The 20,896-nt window shown below is 39.3% G+C and overlaps 3 protein-coding genes across 3 annotated transcripts; 1 reads left to right on the top strand and 2 right to left on the bottom strand.

Moving 5' to 3' along the window:
- Positions 1-5,024: 5,024 nt before the first annotated feature.
- FGB (fibrinogen beta chain) lies at positions 5,025-11,900 on the top strand. The gene is made up of 8 exons (XM_014890331.2): positions 5,025-5,149; positions 6,726-6,929; positions 7,694-7,877; positions 8,469-8,696; positions 9,282-9,395; positions 9,934-10,056; positions 10,243-10,528; positions 11,387-11,900. The coding sequence occupies exons 1-8, from the start codon at positions 5,075-5,077 to the stop codon at positions 11,613-11,615; spliced, it is 1,443 nt and encodes a 480-aa protein (XP_014745817.1). The 5' UTR covers positions 5,025-5,074; the 3' UTR covers positions 11,616-11,900.
- A 1,667-nt stretch (positions 11,901-13,567) lies between these two features.
- LOC148223977 (fibrinogen alpha chain-like) lies at positions 13,568-15,416 on the bottom strand. Its single transcript, XM_088164410.1, has one exon. It carries the CDS (start codon positions 14,277-14,279, stop codon positions 13,713-13,715), a length of 567 nt encoding a protein of 188 aa, XP_088020536.1. The 5' UTR covers positions 14,280-15,416; the 3' UTR covers positions 13,568-13,712.
- Positions 13,568-20,225, bottom strand: FGA (fibrinogen alpha chain). The gene is made up of 5 exons (XM_088164409.1): positions 20,139-20,225; positions 18,241-18,369; positions 17,187-17,370; positions 16,750-16,895; positions 13,568-15,824 (listed from the first exon to the last, which is right to left on the bottom strand). Exons 1-5 carry the CDS (start codon positions 20,187-20,189, stop codon positions 14,748-14,750), a joined length of 1,587 nt encoding a protein of 528 aa, XP_088020535.1. The 5' UTR covers positions 20,190-20,225; the 3' UTR covers positions 13,568-14,747.
- Positions 20,226-20,896: the final 671 nt, after the last annotated feature.

Raw genomic sequence — 20,896 nt, 5'->3', positions numbered from 1 at the left:
CTGGACACAGCCCTGTGCCGCGTGCTCTGGGATGGCCCTGCTTGATCCGGCAGATGGGACCCGATGACCCCACTGCGGTCCCTCCTGCGTGAGCTGCCCCGCGGCCCTGCGGGTGGGGTGTCCTCGGCGGCGGCGGGCGCGGTGCAGCGGTCGGCAGAGAGCGGTGTTCCGCTGCTGGAGAGGCGCCGGCGCTGCCCCACTCCTGGCCCGCAGCGGGGCCCGTGCGCTGCCTCCTCAGGCTGAGGGATTGAGCATGAGCTGGCAGTTCCATTTTGGTTCTGAAACCATCGGCCTTTGTAACTGTTTAGGGCCGTGTAGCTTCAGGTTTCAAGTGTTGCTTTCCTCGTGAGCTGTCAAGGGTAGAGCCACACAATTTTGAACCGCGGTGATACTGGACGTTAGCCATTATAGCTGATCTTTTGGGGAAAGTGTCTTTAGTTTGGCTCCACAGGACCTCATTTCGATGCAGAGTGAGTCGTGTGAACGAGCTGGCAACCCCTGCACCTCGTGGCAGAGTGTTGGTTGTGAAAGGGCAGGGCCTGTAATTCTCTTCCAAATGTACCCTGGTACTCCACCTGATATTTCATTTCCATTCATGAGCAGAATAACCAAATGCATCTGTGCAAATTTCAAATAGGCGCCTACTTTCTTCATATATACTCATCTGCTCTTAATTCCAGGAAGTCTTGTCCTCCTGAGCAGCAGGACTTTGGCAAGCTCATATTTTGCAGCCACTCCATCATGATGCTCTTCTTTACTACTAAACCAGCCACTACTTCCCTGCATGCCTGAGCTGTGAACAGTTTACAAAACTATCCAAGCTAGAACTAATTCAGTACAATATAGTTGATTCAAACCTGCTGTCTTCATTAGCTACAGGACAGCCTTAGTCTGGGATTATTTCTGGCACACAACTTGCCTATTTGACAATCATGTCTTTCCTGCAGTTGGTGGGTCGTTTCTGGTGGCTCCACCGGTGGTTTGTATTTAATAATTTAGGATACTGTGATGGAAACCTGCTTGAAGTGGCTTTGAGCCCCAGCTCCCGTTAGAGTAGAGGTGGGAAAGAGATGCCAATCACATTGTGTCAGTAACTGTGGAGGACTATTGCCAGCGCAGTTTCAAGCCAAGGAAGTCAGGTTTCATGTTTAACTTGTCAGCCTATTTTGGTCGTCTCTCTGGTGAGGCTGGCAATTCTTGGATTTCAGAGCTTCCTGTAAAGACTAGCACAGCACCTCGAGGAGGGGAAGCATCGTCTGTCCTTGCTTAAAGTGCAACCTAAAGTGCAAACTCCACAGAGCAATGTGTCAAAATGGGGCAAGACTCTTATATCCTCTTGGGCTGATGAGCTTAGACTGAAGATACACAACATTTGAAAGGAAACTTGGGGAGGGCTAGGGATCTCAAACAGGTTTATCTTTCTTTTTTTAAGGTTGCACACAGAGTAGCATGTGCCTGCTTGGTCACTCAGCTGATTGGCAGATTTGATGTGTATAAATGGTTTAAAGGCTAGTCTCTGGCTGTCTATAGAGTTACTAACTTCCTATTTTCTGTTGAAAGAAATCAGACTTATTTCCACTGCCTTTTAAAGGAAATCAAATTTAAAATATGCACTCTAGAGCAAATCTTTTTTTAAATTTATGTTTACACATAACCTTTCCCTCAGAAATTTATAATCAGAACTAGTTTCCTGTTATCTTTGTAATGTTTCAGAAACTCAGAGAGCAAATTAATCTTTTTTGGAGATTTCAGAATCCAGTTAGAGGACAAATTTAATCTTTGTTTTTTTGTTTGTTTTTTTTTCCTAGAAGACTTAGTCCAAGTTGAAATTTAGTCCTGGAACATCAATAAATCATGCCAGTAATAATAATAAGAATATGCACTTCATTTATTTTCTTTGTTACATATGGCTTCTTGATGTGTTCTTGCAAGTCAGCTGCTGCTGCAATTCTGGAAATAGCTAACTAAGTATTTTTTTTATAAGCACTATTTCATAGAAGGTGACTAGCAAACTGGATTAATTTTTAGTGTTATATTAAAGCCAAAGTGCATAGCCCACTCGTTAATGTTGCTCCCAGAACACGGAGGTAGCATTAATTATCATTTACAAGAAACCTTTGAAGTAATATTTGCTACCAGTAAAAGCAAATAAGAAAAAAGGATGTTCATCTCTGCAGAGATGAACACTTACGTTTACAATATTCTTTTCATAGGATAACGATATTACAACACTACCGGTTTAAAAGTAATTTCTAAATCAACAGCTATTTTTAAATTGAAGCACTATACCTCAAGGTAAGCCAAGAAGGCTCTGTTCCCCAAGACCTCTTTGGGGCATACATCCAGCTCCAAAGAGTCATGATCTAGTGATCACGACTTGCCTGGGAATGGGGGGTTTGTGTAAAGAGGGTGAGAGGGTTGCATCACTGGCCGGCACAACAAATACTAGGGCAGTGAGCAAACAGTTGTTCCTCAAAACACACATACACCTCTGCCAGTAAGTGCTTTTTTAGTACAAAAATACTGGACAAAGGGGTGTCCTGCAACACCAACAGGTCCATGGAGTATTATTGCGGTTTCTAGTAGGCATGCTATATCACCACCACATTAGCTCTGGGAACACCTCATTAACCACATGAGTTGGAGGAGGGAGTATGAAAGAAGATAGATAGGTTGTTCTGTTTTGAAGAGAGAGATTCTTTGATACCATTTTTAGAAGAAATTTAAGCTATAGTTTTGGTTCTTCATAGGGCTTTATTCAATCCTTAGAAAGTCTCAGCCTGACTATAGTGGTTGCAAACATGAGTGTAAAATCACATCTCATAACCAAGATGCTAATGGAGATTAACTTCTGCTGCCAAAATGCTTTTATGCATGTGTGTATGTTTGCTAGGATAGACTCCTCTGTATGCCATTCCAAATTTGGACCATTTTTGTTGATAAAAGTCTCCAGGCACAACCTCTGCAGTACAGACAAGGCCCTTGCTTACCACATGGACAGTCACACGATCCCTGCCCTGAGACATCTGGTCATTTGGCGCATAGCCGCTAGCCTGCTGGGGTGTGAGCAACACGTGTGCTCATGGAGAATCCTCAGGGAGACACAACCACCAACTCTCTTGGGGAAGCCAATGGAAAGTACTGGAGCTGGGAGGGTCAAAGGCTGAGTTTCAAAAGGGAAATCCTATCTGAAGGTGGAATAAGCCTGGGAGTTTCCCATGCTGGGACTCTGCAGTTGGCTTGGTGGCTCCTGCACCAACCCTCGTCATCCAGTCTCCTACAGCCTCTGCACACACATAACCAGGGCTCTTTATCAGGAGCTAAAGAGAGCTCAATGCCTGAAGGAGGACACCATAAATTACTGCAGAACATGCTGATGGTTTCAAAACACATTAAGCACAAATATCACTTGATATTATTAATATTTAATTAAGATTTGTGTGAAGTAACCTGAGATAATTTGAATTTCTAGCTCAGGAATAGTAAGACCTAGTTTTAGTTCTACTGTACCACAAGCTACTCTTAAGCCCTGGGCAAAGGTTGAAGATGTCTCTCCCATATGTAAGATGAGGGTGGCTGAACTTCCCTCAGAGGTACATGGAGGGAAAACTGTATTAAAAGTTAGTATATTCCCAAAATCAGTAACATCTTGGCTAGTACCCGTAAGTGTAAATAACTTGTTAATTATGTCAGTTTTGGCCTTAGACATATTTCTTTAATGTCTGCAGGGAGAAGTTTGTGTTCTTCCAAATCTAATAGTGTTGGTCATGTCCTCATACAGGACATCCAATTCAGTGGAGTTTCAGCTCCTTGAGCCATGGCTGATTTGGGGACAAACTGTTTAATAATTAAGCCAGTCGTGTTAAACAGTTTTCGTATTTTGTGAATCTCCAAAGTTTACTAGAATTCTGACAACAGCACGAATACAGGAAAAAGGCCTAAACCAAGCAATTTCAGCTGTTCTTATATTTGCTTCCTGTAAAGTCCTCCCTTCCATCAAGTTAGTTTTTGGAATGGAAGCTCAGACCACAGTTTGCATCCCTTCATTGGTTCAGATATCAATATGAATGACTTCAGAAGAGGGTGCTGGCTCTCACTTGGCATATTTAATTTAATTCAGTATATTATGGTCATTTATAATGCCCAAGAAAATAAGAGGATATAAACACACTGAAATGTTAAAACTCTGGTAATATGAGAGCAGTGAAATACAACTTCCTATGAAACATTAGAAAGTGTGTTTGAGTATCTCACTATGATTTCAAGTAACTGCATGCTGTATTATCTTAAAAGATTATTAAAAATATTTAAATAATATTTGAAATACGTCATTTTTGTATTAAAAAGGGAAACCAGCAAATTTATATGTAAAATTGAATTATTTTAGTTAATTTACAGTATCACAAGGCTATATTAATGGAATAATATTGGCTTATGCTTACATTATCCATCTGATCTTTAATAAACCGAAACATTGCTTTTATTCAAAGTTATTAATGTAATGAATATAATATACCTTTTTTCCCACTTTTATGTTAAAAGACTCAAAGATTTGCATACCTATCAGGCACCATCAAGCTGTTTAGAAAAATGCAGCAATCTGTATGATATGAGTTGTCTTCACATTTAATACGATATTTCTGAAACATTCACATTTTCAGCAAATAAAGAAAAAGGACATCACAACATGACATCTAATATTTTTTTTCCTTTGGCCGTTCACCTTTTCAGCTTTTTAAAACACTTGTGATTTTTGAGAAAATGGTAACCTTGTGTAATCTGAGCAGGAGGTACTTTTAAGGATCTGAACATGTATTTGATGCCAACATCAACAGAGGTCTCTGGGACATGTAGATAAGAGCTGTCCAAAGGAATTGCTCAACAACTGATGTATTCAGGCAAAGAGTGAAGAGTTGAATATTAACAGAGAAACTCTGATTGCTCAGAGGGTTGACCCTATCATTGTGAAGCTGGAAGTTAGTGCTGCTGCGTATATATAAAAAACCAGGAGATTTTTCCCTGTCAGAGCTGATGAAAAGAGAAGATCACTAAGCTGCTCAAGCAAGCCAGCACCATGAAACTGCTCCTACTGTTCCTGCTCTGTGTTTCCTCTGTTCAATCCCAGGGCTCTCTTGACTATGACGAAGAGGTTGTAATACTGATATTGATTAATAATTAGTCATTAATAATTGATTTAATTTAATTTAATTGCATGCATGACTTACTCAGCTTATGTGAGTTAGCTAAATTAGAAGTTATGGGAAAAGATACTCCAGTGCATGTTCCTTTCCCGCTTGAATTATTCAAAACATTAACTTTTTATATGTAACTCCACAATAGTTATTTTCTGAGTTTGGAGATATTTTCTTCCTATTTCTTTTTCTGTAGGGAATGAAGAATGTTTGATGGTAAGATTAGTTATTAAGCTAAATTTATTTAAGGATGCTAATTTAACAATGTTGACATATGATGTTACAGACAATTAGTATTAGGTGTAAAGGAGTAGAAATATGTAATTAATCATGTCCTGTCTCAAAGACAGTAAAAACTTTTCTGCAGAGTCAGTAGACATTAAAAAAAAACAAAAAAAACAGAATCAAACAAACTGCCGGTTCATACAGCTTGGGAATTAATATTGGAAATTAAGAGGTAATAATTGCTTAATAGAAGGAAAAGCAATGAGAATCAATATAAAATAATGGTTTAACATATATTTATTTTTGTTTAAGGAAAATATTTTAGTGGGAAACAAAATTTAGAATTTTGGTGCACTTTTCTATAGTTTGAAAATCCCTGTAAAAATTAAATTGGTCTGCATAGTCAGACTTTCTGACCATCTTAGCACTTGTGTCTGCACATTGACTACTGTTAACACTAATGTGTTAAATGATTTTCAACAATTCTGTTGAAAATTCTGTGTTTTGTATGCTTATTTTTGAAACTACTTGAAGCCTCTGATGCTGGATCCTTTCAAATGTTTATTGTTTGGAGCTAAGTCTGAGTGGGATTGGAAACAGCTGTAGATTGTGATCCAGTAGCTCAAATAACTATTAATTTGAATGGTTTTGTTTGAAAAAATGCTTAGAGATCAGGCCTGTTTTCCTTGCTCAGCCTCTTAGACTTAACCATTTCTAGCAGATATGGGGAATGTATGCATCAGAGAGAGCTCTACAAACCTACTCTGAGAGATGTTATTAAATGGTTTTCCAAATTTCATAATTTAACAGCTGGTATGTGGCCTGAAACACAATGATGTATTTGACTGTGGCCTGATTTTCTGATCTTAGGAATATTGCTGTAGCCCAATAAAAAATTGGGACATTGAAAATGTGTCACTGAATACACTTCTTAGCCCCAAATATGTCTAATTACTTTCCATGTAGCCTACTACTTCAAGTTTAATGATACTTAGTAGCTCTAACCATGTAAGATTTATTCCTTGGTCAATATTGGCTATTGAAATAGTTTTACTTTGATTTGAAGACTTTTTAGTTCATCTATATCTAGGTATGGAGAATGTGACTAGTCTTATAAGGGAAGGGATAGCAATGACTTTTACATAATGTCAGTATAATATTTCCATTATGGCTTTTTCATTCCATGCCCTGGTTTTCCTTGATGTTTAAACCACTAAAGAGTGCTGAATGGATGTCTCCACCCTGTGCACTCCATTTTGCAATTGCAATCCCAGATTAAGAGAGTTTCATCTCCCCTTGGCTATGCAGGATGAGAAACCTGTGGTTGACGTTCGGGGCCACCGACCTGTGGACAAAAGGCGTGAGATGGCGCCCACGCTCCCACCTGTGGCACCTCCCATCAGCGGGGCCGGATACCGGCCCCGGCCCCCGAAGCGGGGGAGAACGGGGGACAAGAAGGAACAACTAGTCTATCCTGATGCTGGAGGCTGCAAGCATGCGCTGGAGGAGCTGGTAGGCATCTGGCTGTTGAGACAGCTGGTGACATACTGTCCTTTCCTTCAGTACACCCGACACAAGAGTTTTCCTTGCCAAATAAAGGACGGTCATTCATTTAAAGCAGTCCAGCTTTTACTTATTTTGCTTGCATTTGCTAGGATTGCATTCAGAAAGATAATGTGTCAGAGTCCATGGGATTTGTGGCAGAGTCAGCCAACAGAAATGATGAGGAGATGAGAGTTCAACCATAAACGAGGAAAGGAATTATCTGTGGGTTAGCCTGTGCCTTCCATCTGGCTTGGCACAGGTAACTATTAAGGACAGGAAAAACCTGTGCAGAAGTGCTGAATTCAGTTTCAGACAATCTTAAGGAACCCTAGGGACCAAAAAAACCCCAACCTGCCATATCTTTCTTAAAATTGGTTTAAAAATGTAATTCCAGTCTACTCTTGGTCACTGCTGCAGCCCTTATGGGACAGCATTACCGGTGTGTTGACATCCAGCATACCCTTTGCTGCCTTGCAGCAGTCTATCACACTGTCTCTGCCATGATCCCTGCTGGAAAATGCAAGCTGTAACAATGCTGAGAGCCATCTTAGTGACTGAGCACAAATTTGAGTGCTGAAGTTGCCAACAAATGAAGTTTGTTAAAGCTTATCTAGATGCTTAAATACCTGTTCTCACATTACAAACTTTTCACTGTGTTCAAAGGTATGGTTGCTCACTGATGGGACTAGAACTTTATTTTTATTCACAGCCCTTTTCCCTTTTTTTTTAAGGGAGTGCTGTGTCCAACTGGATGTGAACTGCGAAATACACTGTTAAAACAGGAAAAAACTGTGAAAACAGTTATTAATGATTTAAAAGTTAAAGTGGCCACACTTTCGGAGAGCTCCTCAACTTTCTACGAATATGTGACCGTTCTAGAAGATAAATTGGTAAAGAGGCAAAAGCAAAAAAAAGGTATGCTATTTCTATGAACTACTAGTGTAAATGATATTGAAGTTTTATTGGCATTCCTACAGTTACTTTTTAGTGGGAGTTATTAAAAAATTTTAAAATACCATGGAATATCTAGCAAAGCAGGGTTCTGTGTCCGTGACCTCTTAAATACTAAAAAACATCCTTTGAGACAGTCAAAGGAATGGATCTCATACTAAGGCAAGATTCATATGAGGACTCTAAAGGTACATCATTCACGTGTTCCCCTTACCTGTTTTCCTATGTCCATCCAATCCATTTACAACCAGCCTCTGGATTGGACCCGTGCCTCCCCAGAAAGAAGGGAGTTACTGCTCTTTGGCAGAGTAAAGCACCACTGATAAATCTATTAGCTAGCAAAGAAACATCAGTACACCTGTACCACTTCCCTGAGAGTATCTGCGTAGTTTTTGTACACTGTAGAAAAGTAAGCAAAAGAAATGCCCTTCTTGCCTTCCTTCCTTCCTTCGTTCCTGGTGGCATCTCAAATTGTACTTAAAATTGCTCTTCATAATTTCCCACCTGGAAAATATGTTGAAAACTAATCTGCTTTTCATCTCTTTGCTTTTCTAGACAATGATAATTTACTTTCTCAGTTCAACACAGAAGTGGAATTGCAGTATAGTTATATAAAGGATAATCTGGACAATAACATCCCATCCAGCCTCAGGGTCCTTCGTGCAGTTGTGGATTCTTTACATAAAAAGATACAAAAACTGGAAAATGCCATTGCAACCCAGGTGGACTACTGTCGTTCCCCATGTGCTGTTTCCTGTAATATTCCTGTGGTTTCAGGCAAAGGTACTCATTCAACTATAATGACATCTTTTCTCCCATTTATGTCATTGTACAAATTGATGGATGCATCTGAAGCCTGTACAGTTGGTTAGGGTATTAGGAAAGATGGAAAGTGATCATAGATGAAAAAAAAAAAAAATCTGGATCATTATACTGGTCAGACCAAAGATCCTCTTATCCAATATCAGTCTTTATAAGCGACCAGTAGCACTTTCAAGAAATATGTACTTCAGGGTCTTTGTAAGGTGGAGGTGATACATTTGTGACTATCATAGCTTGCTCTTGATTTTTTTCAGTCAAGAAAGGTTGTTCTTTCACAAGCTTGTCTAGTTCAAGAGGTCCTTGTAAGAAATGCAGTGTTGCATCACTTAGTTTGACATTTCAGAAATTCCTGTTTGAAAAAGCTGCACAGTGTAGTATTCTTTCTTCCATGATTCTTTCACTTGATGTATTACAGAAATTAAAAAAGAAAGTGAAATACTATTTATACATATTTAAAACTGTTCCCATATAACAGAAAACCAAAGGATAAGAAGACTGTCAAAGTTCACAGATCTTTCAGTAATAGTCTCTGTTTTATTCTTGCAGAGTGTGAGGATATCATCAGAAAGGGAGGTGAGACATCTGAAATGTACCTCATCCAGCCAGATCCTTTTGTCAAGCCATACAGAGTATACTGTGACATGGAAACAGATAATGGAGGTTAGTGTGAAATAATACGCTGTTAAAATATTAATTAATCTATGCTACAAAAAAATCATATTAACAATTTGTATTTTATACAAAGAAATATGAAATTATACCTTTTGTAATTACTTGATATTTAAATCTGATTGGCTCGTTCAGGAAAGTCTTGTTGAGGTCATCTGCTGATGCAGAATAGGATACTTCTGTAGTGAAACTGGAAATAAATTGTATATGTATCTTACTACGACCATCATGGGTGGTGTATAGGTGGGCAGACAAGGACAGCCTGGCTCATTTCTTACCCTGCTCCAATACACTTGACAAAAGAGCAGGGCCATCCTTCAAGTTCTGCTTTTTCCACCTTTCTTTATGAAGCAAGGTTCTACTCAAGTGTGAGCAAAAGGTGCAAAGTTGAGCTCAAAAGCAGCAAAGGACCTGCTGCAAGGAAGCCATATGCCCCTCTGGTCCTGAGGTGAAATTAAAAGGGCTGTATCGTAATGTTTGATGCTCCTTTTGTACTGGTAATTTAATCTAAATACTCTTGCTCCTGCAGGCTGGACTTTGATTCAGAACCGCCAGGATGGCAGTGTTAATTTTGGAAGAGTATGGGATCAATATAAAAAAGGATTTGGAAATGTTGCCAAGAGTGGAGGGAAGAACTACTGTGATACACCAGGTAAAACACCGAGCACAAAATGCAAAGAGCTGTTCTTACTGAAACAGTATTCTCCTATTTTTTCAAGCTCTTAATTTTTTTTTAAATTCACTAATCCACTCCAGCAGACATATAGGCAAATAATAAAGTTGCCTTGAAGTATATTGCGAAGTCTGTTTCACAGAGCTCTCACTTGTTGCTTCTCAGGTGAATATTGGCTTGGAAATGACAAGATCAGCCAGCTTACCAAAATAGGGCCCACTGAAGTTTTAATTGAAATGGAGGACTGGAATGGTGATAAAGTATCTGCTCATTATGGAGGTTTCACCATACAGAATGAAGGAAATAAGTATCAGCTTTCAGTTAGTAATTACAAAGGTACTGCAGGCAATGCGCTGATGGAAGGAGCTTCCCAATTGCATGGAGAAAACAGGACAATGACAATTCACAATGGCATGTACTTCAGTACTTATGACAGAGACAATGATGGATGGTATGTACTTGCACTAGACATTTAAAATAAAAATAGAGCTCAATATAGAATATTTCTGTAATTTGCCATTAATTTTCACAGCATTTTGTATTATGTCAAAATATGTTACCAGCTAAATGTCTATGCAGTTCTCTTGCATAGCCAAGGACCAGTAAAACTACATATTAGGTTAGTGACAGTCTACAACCAAGTAAGAAGTGAGCATGCTGAATTTTATTGATTCCATTAATGACTTACCACAGACAAAGCAGAAAATCTGGATGCAATAGTCAGAGACTGACAGCAGCAGTGCTGAGGACGCTAAGTAGGAATATTGGTACTCACTCCAGTAAAATATAATGAGTCCTGAAGAAAGAGGCAGGTAGCATACCCATTTAAAAAGCAATGTTCTGCCTACAAAGAAGACAGGAGCCCAGTTGTAAAGTACATTACAGAGCACGGTATCTCTAAACTGTGCTTAATACCTGATTACATATTCATGAATAAAGGAATTGTTTAGGTTGGGGAAGACATACATTTCTCATTGCTTTCTATCTTTAAATTTAATTGATAATTGTAGTTGTTATTATGAACTGCAAATAACTGTAGTTATCAATCGGTAAACTAAAATGACATTCCCAAAGAGGTGCACCTAAAATTTGATTTGTTTTTTTTTTAGCTGCTTTCCCTTCGGAGTAATTGTGTACTTTGTAGAACACACTTGTAATGGCCAACCCTTTATAGAAAGTTCAGAGAGAACTTAAATTGTTTATTATAGTTTGAAAATTTCAGTACATGGGCAGGCATATGTATTCTGTTTATCTGTTAGCCTGTATTACAGATGTCAGTCTCAACACCTTTTCTTTTTCCCCTCATCAGGTTAACTTTAGATCCAAGAAAACAGTGCTCCAAAGAAGATGGTGGTGGATGGTGGTACAACCGCTGCCACTCAGCCAACCCCAATGGCAGATACTACTGGGGAGGGACCTACAGCTGGGACATGGCAAAACATGGGACAGATGATGGTGTTGTATGGATGAACTGGAAAGGGTCATGGTATTCAATGAAGAAGATGAGCATGAAAATCCGACCATACTTTCCACATTAACCGTTATCAAAATGTACAGAATCAGGGATTTTCTTTTAGTATTTGTACATGGTTATCTTTTTAGCATGATACTCAGTCTTATCATTACATATGAGAACCAAATCTGTATGTATAACCATATTGTGACCTAAAGTGAAAAGCTGTGTCAAATGTAAATCTAAATCTGTACGATGAAAATAACTAACGAGTGTATTTTTCTCATTTTTCATTTGTGCACAAGGTAGAATTAAATATTATAGAATAACACTGATAAAATAAAAACAACTTGTTTCACTCTTCTATAAAGGTCTTTTGTATCTCTTTTAAAGGGGAAGAGGATTATTTCTAAATGTTTTCTAAAAACTAATGAAGTCTTAAAACTATAGTATTCTTCATATTATTCCTAAGTATTTATGCATAATCTGGGGAGAAGGAAATGCATTCCACTAAATAAGAGACAGTTATTTTCTTATCTGTTATAAAAAGTAACAGTAACTATCTGTGTAACAAGTCCTTTTCTGGGACCTGGTTCACATACTTGCTTTCACACGTGTGTTTTTCACACAATCTTTATCATGGGACTCGAGTAATTAATGTCTGCAGTTATAGAGTAGTGGAGGTTGAGTATTTCATCACACCTAGTAGATTATGCTCCCTTGAGCAAAGACAAGACTTCCCAACCCTGGTAGGCAGGATGAACATCTCTCAAAGGGGTCTGCCTTCCTCCACAAAGGAAGGGACCCAGGTCACTAGGGGTGGATGGATCCTACCCCTAGTGGATGGATTCAGTGTTTATTTAATCTGTGAAGCCCAGGAGGACAAGAAGAAGACATAATGGCCCATCCTCACTAAAGAAGTGCAAATGTTCAGCATCCACACACACAGGCTTCCACTGGGGCTAAGGAAGAGAAATAGAATGTGCAAGAGGAAACACGTTTTCCAAAAGCATGGACACCTACTCACACATTACTGTAAAGATGTCTTTGCTCTTTAGCAATCTTTCCAAAAAGGTTGGACAGTGACTGTATTTGAGAAGCACCCCAAAAAAGGCTAAAATGAGCTGCTTTGCCTGTATTTGAGGATCTTGTTAAATGCTATGCAACACGTCAGTGAGATTAAATGTAAGGATGTTTGCTCATGCTTCTTTCTAGAAGCACAGAAATATTAAACAGTGTAAATATTGTGTAATTTTATGCCATAAGGTATAAAGGTAAATACAATGTGGTCTTCTGTAGTTGTGTGACCAATATAACTGATATTCCATGCAGACAGCTTTTTTCTAAAAGATCTTTACCACACACTGTCAGCAAGCTAATTTAAACTCCTTATCCTTAGAAGAATCCTTGCTTGGCACATGTTCTGAGAAACCTTCAGGTGGTTCCTCATCTTGTTTATTCTGGTTAGAGTCATAACATTTTAGTGGTTGCTAGAAAATAATAGCCTGTTTTGGGAGTTGCATTTTGATGAGTTATCATGGAATTGTCTTATTTTGAAGTTACAAGTATGCATGGTAAGTTATCTATGACTCATCAGTGGGATGGAAGGTCTATGTCCATATTTATAAAATTAAAGCTTAGAAGATTCTTAAAAGTGAGTCCTAAAATGCATGCATTCTTTATCAAAGTGTACTCTATGTTAGGTGTGTGGCAAAAGTGAGAACCCACAACACCCTTGGTTCTGTCTGAGAGCTGACTGCTGTTGTGCTCCCCTTGAAATCGAAATGAGAGTGTGAATGTTGAACTTGGTCAGACTTTCACAGTCCATTTGAATGGAGTCAGGATTTCATTGTGAACATACTTCTAAATATTTTTACTTCTTTAACACTCCTAAAACAAAGTAAATAATTCAAATTAAAAGTTTTTATCTCAAGTCAAGATGTGAGCTGCCAAAGACATAGACATAGACAAATTTCATATCAAAAGGGTTTTTTAATCAGTATTTCCTTGTCAGTTAAAAATAAGATCAAAAATGTCTTGTTGATAATTAATCATTGTTTATTTTTTAATCTCCAAATGTGCTCAGTTGCCTTCAAATTCTCAGGGTAAAGGTACATCATAGATATATATATATAAAATATTTTCAACTTGTAGTCATAACATGCATTAAAGGCCTGTCTTTCTACAGGGTTTCTGTGGGCCTGATTTTCATTCTAACCGTTTTTAGGGAATAGTCAGAGGCTTTAAATGGCAGCCAGACTATGCCATTTTCAATCTCGTAGGGGACATTGTACCTGGGGTCATAGTGGCCCCCCAGGTAGTAAATGCCATTGAGGTTGGCGGCCTGGCAGCTGTTGTACCACCAGCCCCCCCCGTACATCTCAGCACAGTTCTCCTCCCAGTGGTCCTGGTCCCGGTCAAAGGTGCTGAACTTCATCTGGGCATGGGATGTGTACTCGGTGCCCTCTTCTAGCCAGCCAGAGATCAGGGCATCCCCGGCAGTGCCCTCGTAGGAAGACACAACGAGGGTGTACCCTTCAGCTTCAGACCCTACCTGTACGAGATACTCTGCAAACACAACGTTTCCATCCCAGTCCTCTAACTCTACCCGAAGGAGAGTATCATTCTGAGTCAGCAAGTGTAGGTTTTCATTGCCCAGCCAAAACTCTCCTTGCCCCCTGCCATCCACGCTGCCGAAACCTTTCTTGTAGTCTTGCCAGGTGCGGTTAAAATTCACTGATCCATCCATTCTCTGTTGGATCAATAGCCATCCTCCCAAAGTGGTCTCTTGGTCGCAATAAACTGACAAAACCTTATTGGATCCCGCTGGCTTGATTTTGAAAATGCCATTTTTGGCACCAGAAGTGTGTTTCTGGCGGATATCATCACAGTCTAAAAAAAAAAGTTGATCTGGTTTGACAGAAGTTATCAGCAAAATTTAATAAAAGGTTCAGAGGAATCCAAATACCAATAGCTCAGATGAAAACTGTTAAACACGTCTTGGAGTATGCTAGGTATAGTGACAGACAAAATTAAAAAGAATTCAGGAAAGAAAACTACATATTCCTTAAATTGTGAATTGTCTATGTAATGCCCAAGTATTAATGAAATATTTTCCCTTTTGTTTCCAAGACACATTTAATCATCACATTATTTTACTACAGTATCTAAAATCAATGTGTCAGTTTGGTTATGGATGGAGTTCAGCTCCATTACCTCAATAACTACCTTTCCCAGTGCTGGGTGTCCTTCGCTTCCCTCCTGCTGGTCTGAAGCTGCGTGCCTGAAAGTCTGGGGTATCCTCTGCACTCTGATCATGTTCCAACCCACCTAGCTGCTCATTTATTTCACGGATCTTTACTGATTTGGTTTCAAATGTAGAGCCTCCCTTGTTCTTGAAACTAGAAGAGCTGGTTGCTACAGTCTTGGAGTGACTTGCACTGCCAGATGGGAATCCAGATGGCTGAAGTCTTCCAAAGTCATCTTCCTCCTCCTCTCCTAAGTCTCCAAATTTGTCTTTTCCCCCATAAGTCCCTGAATGACTGGATACTCCTGTACCTATGTGGCTACTGCCTGTGCCAGTTGTATGTCTGCTGGTTGTGAAGCTGCTAGATCCACTAACGTGCTTAGTAGCACTGGATGGAGAGTCAGGGGTAAAAAATGACTCTAGCTCAGGGAATAAAGTCTCTAGCTTGTGCAAGCCATCTGCACCACTAAAATGATAGGTGCTCCCTTCCCTTCCAGCATTTTCAGATAAATAGGAGCAGTCTGAGCCATCAGAAGAAGCTGTTTTCTCAACTACTTCTTTAGAGCCATCAGGCCCAGAAACAATTCTTGTGGTGGTAGTTTTGGTGCATCTACGAACAGTGGAGGAGGTTTTGTCTCCCAGACTAAGGGTTTCTCTCCCATGAGGAGGAACAATTAATTTGCTGGTGTATGAAGATTCATCCCCCCTTGATTCTGCCATGTGATATGAGCTGTCACCTCGGGAGGGTTTCGCATCTGTTTCTGCTCTTTCTAATACCACTTCCATCTGCTTGATGTCATTAATTATGTTCAGAGCTTGCATTTCTGGCAGAGGCTTATGCTTAAAATTATGAGGAACATTAGAGTCTTTAAGTGGCCTCATTTTCAGTGTGCTCAAAGTGGTTGTTTGAAGCTCTGGGTGCAAGTTGATGGAGTTGGCTTGGGCAAGCTGCTTCTGGATGTTGTCGTAGCTTTCTTTGTCCACCTTGTAATCAAAACTTCTAGCACAGGTTCCTTTGCAAGCTCGTATCTTAATGTCAATGTCCACCTGCATAACCAGAGATAAGCAATTTGATTAGGGATCTTCCCCAACTTTCTCAAGCAAGGGTATCTTCTACTGAACAGGGGAAAGATGAGAGCTGCCCTAGTACCTCCCACCTACAGCTGAGCTTTTTCAAAGTTTGGTTTTGAGGTCATCATAGGTTTATTTCCATTGTAAATACAAAATGTGCAATAGCACCATGCACATGAGTTCCATGGAAAAGAACATTGTAGAATGTTCCCAATCTCTGCTGCCTTTATATTTGGGGTTTAGAAGTGTCTTCCTGGTTTTAGAAGGAGTGTTGCAGAGTTGGACATGGTCCATAGGGACTGGTGCAGAAATGAGCCCTCCAAAGAGAGTGGAAGATTCTGTCATGGCCCTGCTGTAAGGTCTGACATCTTTGGGTTACCATTACTTTCTCAAATGAGCCAAATGATGGATTTCTGTTCTAGGAATCAAAATGAGCCTTTGAGCAAACCACTGTTTGTGCCAGGATTTTTCCTTGCATTGCCATCAGAAGAATTGACTGCAACCTTGGAACACAGGTTTTAATGCCAACCCTAGCTGTGGGCAGCAGTAGCAGCACTGGATATGGACAGAGCACGTCCCCTTTCTAACTACTCAGCAACTCCTTACAGGAGGATAAATGCATCATACAGAAGCAGTTTTCAGCAGATAGAGCATCCTTGTGGCCTGAGAAGCAGCAGATGGGACTAGGAATTCATGGAACTCACTATGGGTCCTACAGAGCAGAAGTAGAAAACCAAGATGGATAGAAAGCAACTCATTTGGGGGTTTTTCTCAGCAAGTCAGATCCTGTGAGAGTTGCACCATGTTTTCTCCCAGTTGGAGCAGTGCTCACCATAATAGACAGATCCCCTTTCTGTAGCTAAGCCCTGGAAAGAATGGGAAATGCATAGCAGACACCTACCTCTAAGCGCTTCATCTCCACCACTTGTTCCTGGATGCTGCTCTGCAGAGCTTTAATTCTGTTCACTTGAGTGATAATTCTCTGCTTTAATGTCACAATTCTCAGTCTCAGTTCTGCAGATAGGCGACCGTAAGTCTCATCAAGCTCTGAAACAAAAATGCCTCACAGTCAGCTATGCCCATGTGCTTTTCTTTCCTAAATATGCATCATATTTTAAAATATGTAATGAAACACATAATTGAGAAATACTTCTCATAGTACTGAGCAGATTAAAATTAAATTAATTTTTTGCTAACTAGTTAAGAGTCTATTATTATGATTGTTCTGTTTTTTTGATAAAAATATCCAGCGCAGTCTGTACTTTTACTACATATGGCTAATTCACAAAAATGTAGCAATTCAGTAATGGATCATAAAACTGGGCACAAGGGACTCACCTTGAGCACTGTCCAGGTTTGGTTTTAGTGCATTTACAGTTTCCACAATTATCTGATTGGACTTCTTATAGTTGTTTTGATTATCTGAGAGCAGCTTCTTGATTTTGTCTATTCTGTGACTATACTCCTGGTCCTTTTCATCAATCAGTCCTTGCATTCTGCATCCTGATGGACATTTGGTACCCTAGAATTGAAAGAGGGAAATAATTGTGCTAAAATCATCTAGAATAAACATCTTGTATGATGGAATCAATGAAGCACATCCTCAGAAACCTGCTGTAACTGTAGGGTGAGGAACAAGTAAACCTTTAGTTTCCCCTCTCCTCTGTTCTTCATGGGTGAGATTTTTTTGTATATATGTATTTCCTAAAGGTCTGCTGTGAGAAGCCTATCATCCAGTTTGAGGGACGATGTTAGAGGCCAGCTTTTTTAAGCAAAGTTTTCCGCAGAAAAGCTTAATGTTCTGACAGACTTAAGCTCTTTGCCAAGAAGTCATCAAATAAATGTAGCGTAGAAAAGGACCAAGATGCAAGAAGCAAGAAAGAGAGAAATGAATAGTTTATATACAAAGACATCTAGTCAATTGTTATGAAACTTTTCTCAAGCATCTTGTAATCTGACTTCCTAAAAATTAACTAGTGTGTGTGTGTGATTTCTAGCTACTTCTTTTCTTTTTCTCATAACTCTTGCTGGTGGCTTTCTTTTATGAACTCCAAAAGTGGCAATACCAAAATTCTGAAAAGAAATAGTTCTTATGCTTTTCTAGGGTTAGTTTTTGTTTATTTAATCCTTCTTCTCCAGACTTACTTTCTCTTCTCATTCTGCACCACTTCAAACTTCTACCTGTTTCTTCTGTCTTCAGTTTTTCCTTTCTTCCTTTGTTTCCCACAGGAGATCTGAGCAGTTTGCCCCCACCTGAAGTGTTACCTTGCCCTAATGCTGAACCCTGTGCTGGCCTGTGGCACCTGGTGTAGTGATCCAGCTGCTGATCCAGCTGAGGCCCACGGGTGTCCTACAGACGGCTCCCACTTTTGCCCCAGTGTCAATCACTCACCCAGTCATCGTCCGCACAGATTGGCCAGCTCTTCTCAAACTGGCAGCTGGACTGGGATTTCTGCTCCACAATCCTGGGACCACGCACTCCTGCACCCACCTGTTCAAAGGTACTCTCTCCATCTTGTGCCTGCCAGGAGGAAAAGGGGGAAAGTAAAACTAAGGTTAAGTGAACAGCTGTCAAGGGAGCAGAAACACAATGCTGGTGTCCTCAAACACTCAGCTGGTGGGCAATCACAGCCATCTGGTAAGCATCACACCCAACAGTGCAAGGATTTTATTCCAACATTTCTTGTAAGATATGATTTTGTTTGTTTTGTCAGGATAAAGCTTTACATCTCTTAAAATGCTTTTTTGCAGAGAGCTAGTGATGCTCAGGATATATAACGATAGCATCATTCCACAGAAATATTTTGTCCTGCGTGTAAATATAAAATTAACTTGAAATTAGACTGAAATTGGAAAAGTAAAAGTAAATATTTTAACAATACTATTCCCATTCGCTGCAATACTCTTAAATTCTTACTGTCACTTTACCACCTTCAGTCTACACAAAAGTAGCTTGCAGATATATAAAATTATATTTTTCATTAATGTTTCTGATTTTAATCACAGTTGCTAACTGGAAGCTTGTAGCATGGTTTGGCTGACAAAAAGAGCAAGAAAGCTAGTAACACAATTAAAAAAACAATTTCAGTAATGGATGGATTTCACTGTGCTAATGGAAAGAAGAGAAATAAATATGCTGAGATTTTCTTCAAACCTGAGAAGAAAAAGTGATATGTGCAAGCTAATTCCAGGCCAAAACACAATAAAGATTCCTACAGTGTTATCACTTAGTAAAATAACATAATTTTTTTTAAAATTAAAGAATAAAAAAGCCTTTAGGCCTTAAGATGCAATTAGGTATGACTGAAATCCTCTGTGCACCTTTTGTGCTTTTCAAACATTATAATTAATGCTTGAAAATACTAATGACTACTTCTTATTATGATTGATGATTAATTCTGAAGCTGAGAAACTGATTCTAATTTTAGCCTCCAGGGTCAGAACCACTCTGAGGAACTGGAATGTCTTTATTAAAATCAGCAGATTCAAATTCAGTAGTTTGATTAATTAGTAATTTGATCATGCCCAAGTACCTCCTAAAAGTAGCCCATATATCCAAAAATGCCCTTTAGGCATTAACACCTCCAATATGACTGCTTCTGTTTTGTCCCAACTGCTTCCTATAATTTCTGACATTTGTCAAAACAGGCACTTTCTTTTAAAAAAAATTGTCACAAAGAAAAAGGAAAAAAATATAACGTAAGATTATGGACTGAGTCCTCAATGGGGGGAAAAAAAAGGTTATATTAGCACAGTTGAAAATCAAGTTTATCTCTTTCCTTATCAGAAATTTGATTCTTACTTAGCTCTGTTTTAAGCTGATATTGCTGCTGCAAGAATTTTTGTTTTTAAATGTTTCTTTCATAATAAGGGTATCACTTGTCATCTGTAGGTTGAAAATCCTAGTGAAAAACTGTCCAAAGTTAAACACAATTCATCCCAATAAACATGAATATCTCTGAATGGCTGGAGGCACTAGCATCCAGCCAGTTATGTTTAAGACTTAGAGTATCACCCATGTGTGTTTGAATTCACGCTAATGAATTTGCTTTGCTGCTCCTGATTCAGCAAAATCAAGTTAAGCAAAACTATAGAGAGCTGCATACTCCAAATGTACTGATGAAACTTCATCAGTGAAGTGGTTACACTAAGCTGCTGCATATGTGTGTGCATTGAATTTTACAAGCTAGGTGATAGACAAAATTTATCTATCTCATAAATGAATATTAAATAAATGCTTACTATTCAAAACAGAAAGATACAAAAAGAATCAAGTAAGCAGATTCATACCCAGGCTATGCTGAGGCACAGGAACACACAAAGGATCCTCACAGAAATCATCCTCAGGAGAAGAGCAAGAACCGTGACTGAGAGGATGCTCTTTGCTGGTCTTTTGGTGCAATTTAAACCTGAATACAAGGGTGAGATTAATCATTATTCTCCCTTCTGTTTGTAGAAAAAAACCACACCAATAGCCCCCCTCCCCCTTTGGTGATTACTTAAGGTCTCTTGCACAAGTTTCTGGTGTTATTTGCTCCAGATAAGTTCGTTCAACACGAACATGCTGGCAACGCCAAGAATTCCAGGAAAAAATTTCTTTCTAAAACTGTTTCTTGTAACTGGACAGTCAATGAAGATGTATATCAGCACAAGTGGGATCAATAGTGCTTACCTGTTGGAAAACAGACAGATGGGCATTTAGCTGCATAAACAAAGAGCTGATATTTGAAAAAGGAAGTAATTGCTTTGCCTGCATGTTGGTATTGAACAAAACATACTAAGGTCCATGGAGAAACTCCCACTCAAACTCAAAAAAGCTCAATTTTTGACTCTATAATAGATCCAAAAGTCTAGTGAAAAATCATAGGCTTGTTATTTTCACGCTTAGGAACACAAGAATTGCAGGTGGAACCTTCATGGGTTCTCCTTGGACATACAGTCGTGGATGGTGCTTTACCACAGGATCACATGAGATATTTCTTCCACTGAACCCCTTCTGCCTCACACTGAGCATGGAGATGGTGCTTCATAGGCAAGCATCTGCCCAG

Source organism: Sturnus vulgaris, chromosome 4 (genome assembly GCF_052056855.1).
Source record: "Sturnus vulgaris isolate bStuVul1 chromosome 4, bStuVul1.hap1, whole genome shotgun sequence".
In the NCBI taxonomy this organism is placed as follows: Eukaryota; Metazoa; Chordata; class Aves; order Passeriformes; family Sturnidae; genus Sturnus; species Sturnus vulgaris.
The sequence above is the reverse complement of the archived record's forward strand: the minus strand, read 5'-3'. Positions and strand labels throughout refer to the sequence as shown.

Bases quoted from the DNA above. Each gene is read 5' to 3' on its own strand.
- FGB (XM_014890331.2), top strand. From the start codon at position 5,075: ATGAAACTGCTCCTACTGTTCCTGCTCTGTGTTTCCTCTGTTCAATCC. The intron at 8,697-9,281 runs GTACTCATTCAA...TTATTCTTGCAG, and splicing joins TCCTGTGGTTTCAGGCAAAG to AGTGTGAGGATATCATCAGA. The intron at 10,529-11,386 runs GTATGTACTTGC...TCCCCTCATCAG, and splicing joins GACAGAGACAATGATGGATG to GTTAACTTTAGATCCAAGAA.
- LOC148223977 (XM_088164410.1), bottom strand. From the start codon at position 14,279: ATGGATGGATCAGTGAATTTTAACCGCACCTGGCAAGACTACAAGAAA.
- FGA (XM_088164409.1), bottom strand. From the start codon at position 20,189: ATGATTTCTGTGAGGATCCTTTGTGTGTTCCTGTGCCTCAGCATAGCC. The intron at 17,371-18,240 runs GTGAGTGATTGA...TTTCAATTCTAG, and splicing joins TCTGTGCGGACGATGACTGG to GGTACCAAATGTCCATCAGG. The intron at 15,825-16,749 runs GTAGGTGTCTGC...CTGGTTATGCAG, and splicing joins TGGAGATGAAGCGCTTAGAG to GTGGACATTGACATTAAGAT.